General features: G+C 38.1%; 1 protein-coding gene and 1 long non-coding RNA gene across 2 annotated transcripts in view; both read right to left on the reverse strand.

Annotated features, from left to right (window-relative positions):
- Positions 1-119: 119 nt before the first annotated feature.
- Positions 120-5,440, reverse strand: LOC122358853. The gene is made up of 4 exons (XR_006252651.1): positions 5,382-5,440; positions 4,725-4,825; positions 3,359-3,423; positions 120-798 (listed from the first exon to the last, which is right to left on the reverse strand). It is a non-coding gene; the product is annotated as an uncharacterized LOC122358853 (long non-coding RNA).
- A 4,622-nt stretch (positions 5,441-10,062) lies between these two features.
- The window catches only part of epha4l (eph receptor A4, like), a 37,711-nt gene continuing 35,273 nt past the window's right edge, over positions 10,063-12,500 (reverse strand). Inside the window, exons 14-17 of the mRNA XM_043258697.1 lie at positions 12,297-12,446; positions 11,897-12,090; positions 11,022-11,183; positions 10,063-10,938 (exon numbers count right to left, since the gene is read on the reverse strand). Of these exons, the coding sequence (XP_043114632.1) occupies positions 10,824-10,938; positions 11,022-11,183; positions 11,897-12,090; positions 12,297-12,446 (621 nt within the window). The 3' untranslated portion in view covers positions 10,063-10,823. The remainder of the gene's footprint in view (positions 10,939-11,021; positions 11,184-11,896; positions 12,091-12,296; positions 12,447-12,500) is intronic.

A 12,500-nucleotide genomic window follows, 5' to 3' on the forward strand; every position in this document is an offset into this window, starting at 1 on the left:
ACTTGTGAACACTTACCTCCATAAATCATTCATAATAAGCCTTTCTTAAGCCACTGAAATAAAAAAAAGTGGATTAATATGATGTATATTCTTACTTTATTTGCATAATACACTTTAGAAATTCTACTAACAGTAAGTCATTTTGCAAATGCATGTCGACTAGCAGCCATTAGATTATTAGTAGACTTTCAAGTATCTTCTAACACTTTATTATGAGAAACTTTGCAAGTATATGTCAGCTTATTCCAAAAAAACCCCAAAGCTACCCTAACAGTCTACTCCGAGAGCTAGTAGACACGTGTTAATGAGAATTAGTTGACATGAAGTTACAAAGTTAGTTAGTAGAAAGTCTAAAGTGAACTGTCAAAGTGTAACCCTTATTTTTTTATTTATGTTGCTGGGATGCGACACGCTAGGAAAAACATAACCCTTTTATCGAAAGGATGAAAATATCGTACGGTTTCACGATCGGTAAATATCCCTCTCTTCAGCTCTCCAGTAAAAAGGTCTGTTTATAGTACAATCAGGGACGTTGGACAGAATGAAAAACGAAAGACACTTTGTCAGAGTGTTAGGCGACACAGATACACACACATACAGATGACCTTTGACCTCCAGCTGTGATCCACTATCAACAGGAAACTGCAAAGGTCTTGCCTGCTAAATGAGGTCTTTCATCAGAATGCAGTATTCACGTGTCCGGGACAGCCGCGCCGCTTTTTCGGGGACGTTGAACTTTTCGATTCGAGTTGAGCGAGATTTTTCACGAGCTTGTTTCGGCTTCCGACTTCACCGCATCTGAAACGGAGAACGTGCGAGGGAATTTTCTGCATCTTGTAAAACACGATTACGTAGAATATGACAATAAAAATTAAAGTTGCATTTGAAATCTGGAGTAAAATTTGTGTGTGTGTGTGTGTGTGTGTGTGTGTGTGTGAAAGAGAGAAAACGGGGTACATGTGGTCGTCTCATTTGAGACTGAGCCAAATGGTTTTCGTTAATTGGCCGTGCAATATCATACAGCTGGGACTGATTAAAACTCTATACCGTGAAGAAAGAGAGAAATTAGGAGAGGAAAGAAAGAAAGAGAGAGAGAGATGGGGAGAAGAAAGAGCCAGAGAGGGTCCTAACATGTGCCGCGCTCTCGTACACATCGCTAGGAAGAGACAATTTAGTTCATCATTTGCCTTAATGTTTTTATTTATATAAGCTACATTAAAAAAAAAAAAAAAAACATTTCACAATGAATTTAACTGAAACCTTGTTCAGGTCACATTTAATCCAAAAATCAGGACCATCTGTTTTTTCCCCAAATTCAGAAGTTTTTAGACGTTTTACAGTTTATGTCATTTCAGTTATTTCCATTATTTGTATTTTAAGCATTTAAATCTGCATACATACAGAACAACAGATACGACCACACTGTGAAATTCTTTACAATTTAAATGTTACCTTTTGCATTAATTAATGTCTTTTTTGCACTACAGTACAGTGGTTATTGGGAGAAACAAAGTACACAGATGTAATTACAATTAAATTAACATGTTACGAATTTAAAACCATACGTATTACAGAAAGCAACATAATTACAGTGTATTGCTTTGGAATTTAAATGTTGCTTTTTTGCATTACATAAAATTATACTTTTTTTTTTTTTGCAAATAATGAGAATGGCATTTTTGCATTACAGCATTAAGCACTGGAGGGAATGTGCTGTCATTATTTAGAAGTAAGAAAAAATGAAATGCACTACCACAATGTAGTAGTTTCACATTAAAATGTTATGTTTTTGCATACATTTTTTTTTGCTTTACAGTAATGAGCATTAGTAGGAACGATAATAGTATAACTATCATCAGAACTAGATTAAGTTATTGATCACTCCTAGAAATATCGTACTTCGTTTGATTTGAACTTCCAGCGCAGCGTCGTTCTCTCTCTTAATTTTGGAGAGAAAGGTTCCAGACGGGCCAACAACCTCTGTCGGATTCATTTATCAAATCCCCACACTTTGCAGCGTTTCACCGCTGGTTACGTTCGAGATCTGATCAAAAACTTTGACACCGGTCTTACCAAAAAAGGCAACGAGCTGGGATTCTGAACAGCTGGTTTGTATAACGGTCCGTAATTGTGCTAAACACGTCTTCCCCGTCTCCTTCTACGCTGCCCTCACGCGGAGACGTGGTCACCAGCTCTCTCTGACTGCTCCTGCACCAAATATCAATCTTTACGCCGCTGATCACAGCTCTGCTCTCTCCGTAGCAAAAGAACACCGAGGGAAATTCCCCGGATCTATTCCCCGTCTCCCCATCTCAGCCTGCTTCTGGAATGCCACGGTCCTTCTTCCCTAAATCCTTCCCTCTCATGTCATTTACATACTACTCCTTAATCTTCCCAAATCCCTCTCTCACGAAAGTCAGTCGGGAATTTCTCCAGAAGAGGAGGAAAAGCTGTCTCGCCTGATATTTTATGACTCTGAGGGAATTATGCAGGGATTAGAGAGGAAATTGATGAGGAACAGCGCTCTGAAATGTCTTTCTCTCGTTCTCACAGTCTCTGGAAGAACACCGGCGCTTTGTCTTCATAGATATTGATTACGTGGACTTGTTTTTAGAACATTAAAGAAGTCGATATTCATAAACGGACCAACCTGCGCTTAGCCTCTTGTTGCCAGACTTTCAACAATTAGCAGAAAAACGTCCAATATAAGCAAGAAGAGGCTATTTGAAACCACGTATCGCTGACCACTTTGAATACGCGAGTTAGTTTATCTAAAATATGAGGATTATGCATTTATCTTTCAAAAACTGATTTTTTTTGGTCATTTTTTGGCATGTAAAATTGCTTTTTTTGCAATAAATACCACATTTTTTTTTTATAAAAAAATATTTAAATTATAAATGTAAAAAGTATTACAAATATTAAAAAGTTATTTTAGTACAAATATTACAATAACATTTTAAGTAGCTCAAGTGTCTAAAAATACAGATTTTGTAAGAAAAATAAGTTTTTATGTATTAAATATATTTATGTATAAATATATAAATCTACATACATGTAAATATTTTCTAAATATATACTTAATGTTTGTGTATTTATATAAAAAGTACACACACACTCAATGTAAACCAAAACTTATTATGTGACTGTACTTTACACATGCTTTAGTTTCCAGAAGGACCTATAAATAGAGCATTTTGACTTCCGGAAAATATATAAAGCTAATGGATTTGAAACTCTTCAGACAGAGCATGGGTTTGCTAACGCTCACCTGGGCAGAGTTTTAAGTGACGCAAAAGGTAAAAAGGACATTAAATCACACAGACGGGATGTTTTCCTTTTCCCAGGAAGTTCTTACATTTAAATCAAGTTTCCTTGGGGGGGTCAAAGGTCAGCGTGCTAACTCGGTCAGGACTTCCACTCCTGTCAACGGATTTAGATATAGGAGGAGAGAGATTAGAAATAAAGTCACTATACTCGAAGCGGGAAAAAGGCTGAAAGTTGAACAGCATGTGCGCCGAGAACTCAAAATAGTGAGACGATCACAGCTCTCTCCACTGAGAATAAATCTAGTCCAGAGCTGAACTGAAAGGAAAAGACAACCCAGAGAAGTGTGTGTCACAGTGGTCTATCTGGCGTTCTCTGCTCTTCTCTAATCAACACATTTTGCATGTGACCACTGAAAAGCAGCAGGTCATGCTGGCGGCAACAGAGCAGACCAGTGTGTGTGTGTGTGTGTGTGTGTGTGTGTGTGTGTGTGTGTGTGTGTGTGTGTGTGTGAGTGTGTGTGAGTGTGTGTGAGAGTGACATTAAAACAAAAAAAAAAAAAAAAAAAAATCACATATATAACTATAGATAACTATATGCTTTTCACAATGTCTTCTGGTCTTTATAATGTGACATCAAGATCTATTTTGCCTTGTCAATTGTTTTTGTTGTTTTGTTTCTCAATTTTAAATGCATTTCATTCTGTCTTATTTCACACATCTCAACTGAAGGTTTTTTGGACTAAAATATCACAAGGCCCACAGAAAGCAATGAAAAAATACAGCAATGAAAATTTTTTTTGTTTTGTCTTGTTTCCCTAGCATAAACATGCAAAGATGCATAAAACACGATGCATTTGCTTGAGGAGGAAACAGCGTGACATAGTTCACAGGAAAAAATTTATGAGGTTTATGCTAAATATAATCATAAAAAAAACACACGTTCCAGTGGGGTCAGAAACATAAATTTAATTCAAAAGAAAAAACTGGTTTACTTGTCTTGACCCCACAGGCAAATGTTATTTTTTCTAGTTTTATGCATAAACCTCATTACAATTCTCTAAAAACAAGATTTATTCATCTAAAGTAAATGCATCAGTTATTAGAAAAGAATGCAAAAAATACAGTTTTTTAAGTAAATGATGTGTACTCCCGATAACATCAAAGAGCATCAAACCTACCCAACAAAGATTAAATCAAGCTTGTTTCCTATTCTGGCAATGGAGAAGCTTGTTTGTTTGTTATTTGTGTATGGAAAAGTCGTATCCTAAAGGACTGAATGTGGACTAAAATACAGTCTCCTCCAGAACATAAAAGCATAGCTATCAGGTTAACAGTAGACCCGTATTGTCACTCGTTTTGGCCGCACTCGCTGTTCGTAATGAACGCACCAGCTGTTGGTCGTATTTATAGATTATGCAAATATTTATCAAATGCATTTTTTTTTTTTAACGGCACCTGATCTCTCCTCGTCACGGCACATTCCCGTACGCCTGACTGCTCGACGCTCCTAACAGGATTACTCTTCCGCAGGGAGAACCGCGGGACGCTGAGGTGACCTGTGGAGAGATGAAATTTGTGTTTCAAGAGGACATCTCAAAGCGCACGATGTTTCTTCATAATCTGGGTTTTCAATGAAGCCTATGCATTAAACCCAAACGATAAAGAACCAGTTATAATATGAGCCCACCGAGTTTCACTTCAAAGTATGCATTTTATACAACTTTGGCCTGTAGGTCTAAAAGAACTGACTAAAACTTTTAACGAATTCTGTAAATTGCTGTAATATTCCACTTGAAATAATAGCTGCTAGAAATAAAATCTAGTAAATAATATCTGCAGGGCGAATATAATCTGAACGACTAGTCCGATTTGGATTATTTTCGTTGAGGTACGTATATGACTCAAGTGATTTATAGGCCTGCACGTAAAAATAATCAATCGCTTTCCGGAAATACATCTGCATATTCATGACACACCTTTACTGGAAGCTTATTTGCATTAAGATGCTGGGTAAATCAGAGAGAATTATTACATCATTGATATGATCTCATGCTTCTGTCAGCAGGCGGATGAATGTGAAAAAATGTGATAAAAACAGCATAATAAACTCACCGAGTCCTGTATTATAATCAGCATCAAATAGGATCTGTAACCTGTAAAACTAGACTGCACAGGAGAGATGAGAGAGCGTTAGAAGCTCTTATTACTTATAAACATTTCTGTTTCTTCAGTATATTCAAAACTTGTACCTGTTAATGCTATAAAAGAATGCTTGCATTTGTGTACGCTAGATAACCTCGGCAAAGTCTAAAAACTAAATCGGGTGAAGAGTTTTGCAAAAGTGATAAGTGTGCACTGGAAACACTTAGGTGAGTTATAACAAAATTCATGTATATAAGTAATTATGAACTTAATTAGACGTTAATAATGACTAAGAGGCTTTTAAACGTCTTAACGGGTTAAATAACTGTAAAATAACACACAAGAGTTGTACACCATTGGCTAAAATGCTATAAATACCTTCAAACCTGAAAGAGGTCTCTTTAAGCAAGAACGACTGCATCATCCTCACTGTAGACCGAAGACACTGAAGCAAGAGGATTCTGAATACTTCCTTGTAGATATAAGCAAATAACTGAATGTCAATGGACCTTCGTAGAAAAAAACATTTCAAGTCCACAAAGAGACAATTGTTATAAGCAAACAAAATATTAATATATCACGCAACAACCATCCTTGTTCATTTTTCGGAGTGAAGCTGAGGCAACAGTACAGTGCAACAGTGACTTTTAACAATCAATGAGATACAACATAAATCAATTAGAAATAATCTTTTGTTTAACCTGCCAGTGACTTTAAATGCTAAAAGCCAAACGCCTGGCCTTCTTGCTGGCAAAATCCTCAATAAAATCCTTAAAATTCAGTCTTCAAGCCAACTGACTTTCAATGGACAGTATGGCAAGGTTGTTCAACCTTTCCTGAGACATGGTTGATCTCAAATAGCTCTTTATCAATTTAAGCTTGCTGAATACCCTCTCTCCACAGGCAACAGTGACTGGAAGAGGGCAAAAGATACTCAGGGCAACGCACTCCTCTCCAAAAACGCTCTGGAGTTGCATTTTATGAATGACGTTTAGGAGAGCAAGAGGAGAACTATCAGAAAAGGTGGCTGCAAATATTGCATTGTGATTTCATCCTCAGGAAGAGCTCATTATTTAGTATTTAAAGTCTGCTAGCATAGTTAGCCAATAAGACAATGCTGGCTACAAATTCATGATCTGTATCTGGACAAAAAAAATTACATGTTTAATTTTCACTGGTGAAAAAAGTAACCTGTTGTATTGAGTAGCACATAGTGGTTCGCTATGCAAGTAGCGCCAACATTACATCAAAGGAAGCTTCGTGAATGAACATATACCTTTCTTTTCGAAAAACTTAGTGAGTAATTGTCTGCCTGTTTTCTCTATGCTCTCTGTAAACTCGCTCGTCGTTTCTGACGACCGGACTTATCCTTCTTTGTTGAACTTGATGACATATCTGCTTTGACAGTTCAACACCTGCTCTCCCTCAGCAGCGACACTACCCTAGGTAGTGCATGGCTGAACCATGCAGTGAATCAGAGAGGGGTGTAATAATGCAGAAATAAGCCCTAATTTTGTTTTATTTGCAACTCTTTTGTAGACGCATTTTTTAATTTCTTTTACTTTACTGCTAGTAGTGTTATTACTAATAAAGCAGATCTCTGGGGGCCCCTAAAGGGCGTGGGCCCTTAGAATTGTCCTAACTTTCCCCCCCTTAGCGTCGCCCCTGCTCCCAGCTGAAAATATCTCCTTGAGAATGATCTGGAAGAGACAGACTTGAATGTGCTCTCCATAATACCACCAAATCACCATAAAACAGTGATCAACTCTAGAAATTGACACTGACGCATTTAACACTGCGAGACTGAAATCATGATACCAAATCTAACGCAATCACTTTTGTGAAGAGTTACATGTATGCAAGGTATGTACATAATACATGTAAATAAATATAATAAATGCGCACATACATAAACTTTCATTCTTCATGTCTAGAACGCTGAATTTAGGAAAACTCACAAGGGTGATGATTCAGGAATAGAGATTTGAATGAAATGAGGTTCAAGAGAAAAGAGAAAATCCAAGATTACAGCAAGCAAAAGGCAGGAAAATAAATCCAAATATTAATAATCCAGACTGCAAGACTGCCCATTAAACCTGAACCAGGATATCAAGAAACCTGATAACGCTTCACTGACCAAACTCCAATCAGGTTTGTAATGACATGACAAGCGCAAAAGTGATTATTTCATGGATCTAAAAAACACCTGACACTCTGGAAGAATAAAGTTTTCATTATAACTTGCAGTTATCGCTATTAAAATGAAATAAGAAAGAGTACTCTTTACGCTCTCTCTGGGAAGCATCATATTGTATGATCGCGAAATATAAATGTATTCTCACTCTCACATTTCCCAGGTAATTGGCTTATGTTATGCTTCAGACTGACAAATGACAAAAAAAAGAGAGAAAACAATGCTTAAACAATGGGCATAACCAAAGAGTGAGTGAGGGTTGATGACTTACAGCACTGTAAATATTGTACTTGTATCCACAGAAAGAAACTACAACTGGATCACAAACTAGCCTGTCGACAGAAGAGTGACGGATCGAAGTCAGTATTAGTTCAGCTGAAAGATTTTTGAGAAACTGTACTTTTATCATATATGCACAGATCAACATCCAATCTCAGAAAGCGGGACCTGAGCAGCAACAACAACCTGCAGGAAATACTCTGAAATGCACGGACAAGATCATGCTACAACTTGAAAAAAACTAGTGTAAGCAAAGCAAGAAGCAAAACACAGAAACAGCTGATTTTAATCAATCGCATAAATATATTGTCAGGAGGAGCTTGGGTTTTGACGATTGCAACCCTGGCCTTCATTCTTCAGAGTTTAGGAGGGAATCATTTAAGAAGGCTTCCTGTCAAAGCCTCAGATATTGTATATTAGAGTATATCTACTCTTCTCTCTGAAGTCTGAAGATCTGTGGAGTAACAGAAGCAGGATGTGATTTCCTGTGCTCAGCTTTACGTTTAAACCCTTTACAAATGAAAGTGTTGGTCTTGAGCTGGAAAGACAGGAGAGTTAAAGGGTTAATTCACCCAAAAAATGAAAATTAATTGTTTTACTCACTTTTGAAGCGTCCTAGATGTATGCGACTTTCGGACTTATATTAAAATTGGTCCTGGCACTTTTTTCATTGCAGTAAAAATATCATACAATTAAGTAACCCTTTTCAAAAAAGAAAAAAAAGAGGGTCGACTCATACAATGCATTAATATTAATATCAATGTCACTGCAAGCTGTGCACAGCTCCACACGGCTCCAGGGGGTGAACAAAGCCCTCGTGTAGCGAATGCATGCGTTTTTGAAAGATAAATATCCGTATTTCAAACGTAATAAGCACTTTTTTTCTCACTTCCGCCGGCTGTGGTAACCTGTTGGGCAACAAGCGCTCGGCGTGTGACGTAGTATGTATGCGTCGTGCGCGTGCCGCTGGTAAATTAAACATTTTCTTACTTTACTCCTCGTGGCTTATATGGAAATCCTCAGATATTCTATCGTACAAACTCTCATTTTGTGTTTCTAACTCGTGACCGGCATTTTTTTTTATTCCTTCTCCGCATTTGTCACTAATCACGCAACACCGACATCTTACGTAAGACGGTACGAAAGTAAGCCAGTTGCAAAACTCGAGAGTTTTATTAACATTAAAACTGCATTTTATTTCAGATTCGCTGTGCAACCACAAGTCGGCTCACGCAGAGCTATAGATATATTATATAGATATCTATTATAGAGAGATAGATCGATCAGTGATGCAGACGCGAGAGAGCAGAGCCGGGGGCGGGGCTAAGAATGAAGACATTTTATTGGTTGATGTCTGACCAGTGAACAACGCATGTTGTTTTATGTAAAAAAAAAGTAAATTTATCAGCAAACGACTTATCCTTTAAACTGATATTGTGATAAAGTGATATAGTCAGACTTGAAATGAGCCTACTCTCCATAATACCAGAAATCATCATAAAATTAAGTAACCCTTTTAAAAAAAAGAAACTGCATAAAATGCATCAATATTAAGGTCATTGCAAGCTGTGCGTACACTACGAAGAGCAACTTCGTAATGAACTTATGGAAAGGATTTCACGCTTGGTTTGCACTAATGTAGGATGTTGGATAATGTAGATAATGTGAAACGACAGCTGCAAACAATTTCCTCAAAATTTTATTTTATGAACTAGATACAAAAGATCATAAATAAAGCTCATAAGTTAGGTGCACCTAAAGGTGGAAATACAGAAACTGTGAAATTAAAAGACTCATCAGCCTGTTACCGAACCTCCTTAAATGTACTGCTGTTTTAAAATGTTAAATTTACCGCCGACATGAGTATTATGCTCGCTGTATAATTAAAAACGTTTCGTTAAAACATGGAAAGACAAAAAGGAAGAAGATGAAGGAGCTCAGAAGCTCTACGTGGACGCGTCTGCTGGTATTATGTACATCATGAAGAAAAACAATTAAAAACTATGTACATACAAAATCCTAGAGTATGTACAGTGAAAAAAAAATGTTCAAAAATATATCTGTGACTATGAAATTCCCGCAATGATTCAATTCAGCAGTTTTCAAACTATTTATACACAGATTTAGCTGTTTGCGTAGGACTTATTTAGACGTGGACATAAATGAAACTGAAAGGAGAAAAGGAAACAAGATTTACTAAGAAAATAGGAAAGACCATCGGTCTTTGACTTTGCTACTTAAAAATGCAAAGATTGGATACAAGGAACATGAGTAACTTAAGACTAATCGTATCTGGATCTATCTCCTCGTTCCCTTTATTTTATGTATTTTTTTTTTTTTCAACAAATAAAGCAATATAATTTTCCATTCAGCAATGCCTCTGAAACTCCCATCTGGCCTTCATAAAACAAACACACACCGTCCAAAAGGTCTGTTAGTTTCGTTTGCGAAGGCTCAAAATCTCCCGAGGCAAAAGATCCTTTTTAATATAATGTTCGAATCTGATCCACGGGGGAACAATTCCTTCCTGCCGATGACGAGCGGCCATTCCCGAAAAGATCCTGAGGTGAAAAGCTTTGTAGTCTGTTTGCACTTAGCCGAAACAGTTCTTTCCACTTACAGGAGGAGGACACTTCTCAAACCTTCGCCTGTCGAAAAATACTGCCCCGCCGCCTACAACAACAGGGCCAGAAACATCTCATCCAGAGAGACGCATTAAGTCATTTTAATTGTCGGCAAAATGCCAGTTTAAAATCCTTAGACTTAAAGAAAGTTCCTCATAGAAGCGCAAAGCGGCCCAGAAAAGTGCAGTTTAGCTCATTCGTTCTGATCTTCATACCGTTCACATTAATTAAAGTGCAAGAATGATGTGAAATATTCCGTCCCTCCATGTTAAGCAACATGATGCATTGTTTTTTTTTTTCCCCCCTCGTCGCGGATCAGACAGGAACCTTTGTGTCTTGCCTGTGATGCATTCCAGACAATAACTCCTGCACGCTGCTCAGGATCTTCCTCTGATGTGCGCTGCACGAGACTCCCATCTTGGCCAGATCCCTGTGAAAGAGGGAGTTTTGGTCAGCTAAAGTCATCTTCAAGCTCATCGGGGCGCGTAATAGAGTGTGTAATGTGAGGCTCACTCGTGACTCATGGGTAAGACGCTCTCCAAGCTGCAGAATCCTGCCGTGCTGAAGTTTTCTCTGTATTGCTCGAGTCCAATGATTTTCAGCCATTCGTCCACAGAACCCAAAGAGGGGGCGGAGCCTTCGGAGGGGGCGTGGTGAAGCGTGGAGGGGTGGGGCCTGTGGACGACAACGTCAGAGAATGTATTTTAATCCCGAGAAAGCAAACTTGTCAGAATTGTATTTGTATTTGTGTGTGTGCCAAAAAGCTTATTTTAGGTTAAGCCTACAATACGCACAATGGCTGAAAGTCTGGGCTTTGTGTGATATTTTTTATGTTTTTGAACATGCTCACTTTTTTAAAAATGTAAAAAAGCAAATGCAATATATTTTAAAATATCACTAATAGAAGCAGAATTTTCAGCATCACTGCTCCAGTCACGATTCTACAGAAATTATTCTAATATGCTGATTTGCTACTTTTTTAATACATTTTTATTAAAGGAAAGCATTTATTTAAAACGCAAATATTTTTCTAATATTACAAAGTCGTTTCTGTCGCAATTGCTTGATTTAATGCATTATTAACCTCTTTAAAAAAAATTAATTAAACCGCATTCTGGAAATAGCTGCAACACGATGGCAGATGAAATAAGCATTTAAAAAATTAGCAATCTTTCTGGTTACAGATTACAGAAATTGTAATCCGCTTTCTGTCAAGAATGCATTTCTGAAAACGTCTCCAGAAGAACAGAAAAACCTAACACATATTCATACGTGAACAAAAGATTTTTTTAATAAGCGTTGATAAATGTCAAACACGTACTTCAGTACCAAAATATACCCACACTAGCAATAAAATGTGAATGGAAATCTCCGATGCGCATGTTCACCTGCTGGCGTCTCCCGCCGTCCTCTTGAGCGTGGCAGGGTTACGTATGAGTTTGTCCAGCATGTTGACGATCTGGCTGAATTTGGGTCTGTCCGCTCGCTCCCTCATCCAGCACTCCAGCATGAGCTGATGCAGAGCCAGCGGACACTCCATGGGCGGCGGCAACCGGTAGCCTTCCTCTATTGCCTTTATCACCTAGGAAACAGGGGAGAGGAAATGAACGGCTGATCCTGCTGAACTACGCCATTCAGGCCGTTTGTGTGACTTGGCATGGCGCACAATAGCGCGATAAAGCCGAGCATTAAAACTTTGCGTGCGCTTCTGGAAAGTATGGGAACGCCGGCACTGAAGGCATGACAAGCGCACGTAATTCATTAGATGTGTGGAGCAGTGCCGCTTACATCTTGGTTGCTCATGTCCCAGTATGGTCGTTCGCCGTATGACATCACTTCCCACATGACGATGCCGTAACTCCACACGTCACTGGCTGAGGTGAACTTCCTGTATGTGATGGCTTCTGGAGCCGTCCAACGGATTGGAATCTTCCCTCCCTATGATTGACAGGCTCACGTTATTGAAAATAATAACATTTAATTCTAAACAGA

Source organism: Puntigrus tetrazona, chromosome 15, assembly GCF_018831695.1.
Source record: "Puntigrus tetrazona isolate hp1 chromosome 15, ASM1883169v1, whole genome shotgun sequence".
Taxonomy (NCBI): domain Eukaryota; kingdom Metazoa; phylum Chordata; class Actinopteri; order Cypriniformes; family Cyprinidae; genus Puntigrus; species Puntigrus tetrazona.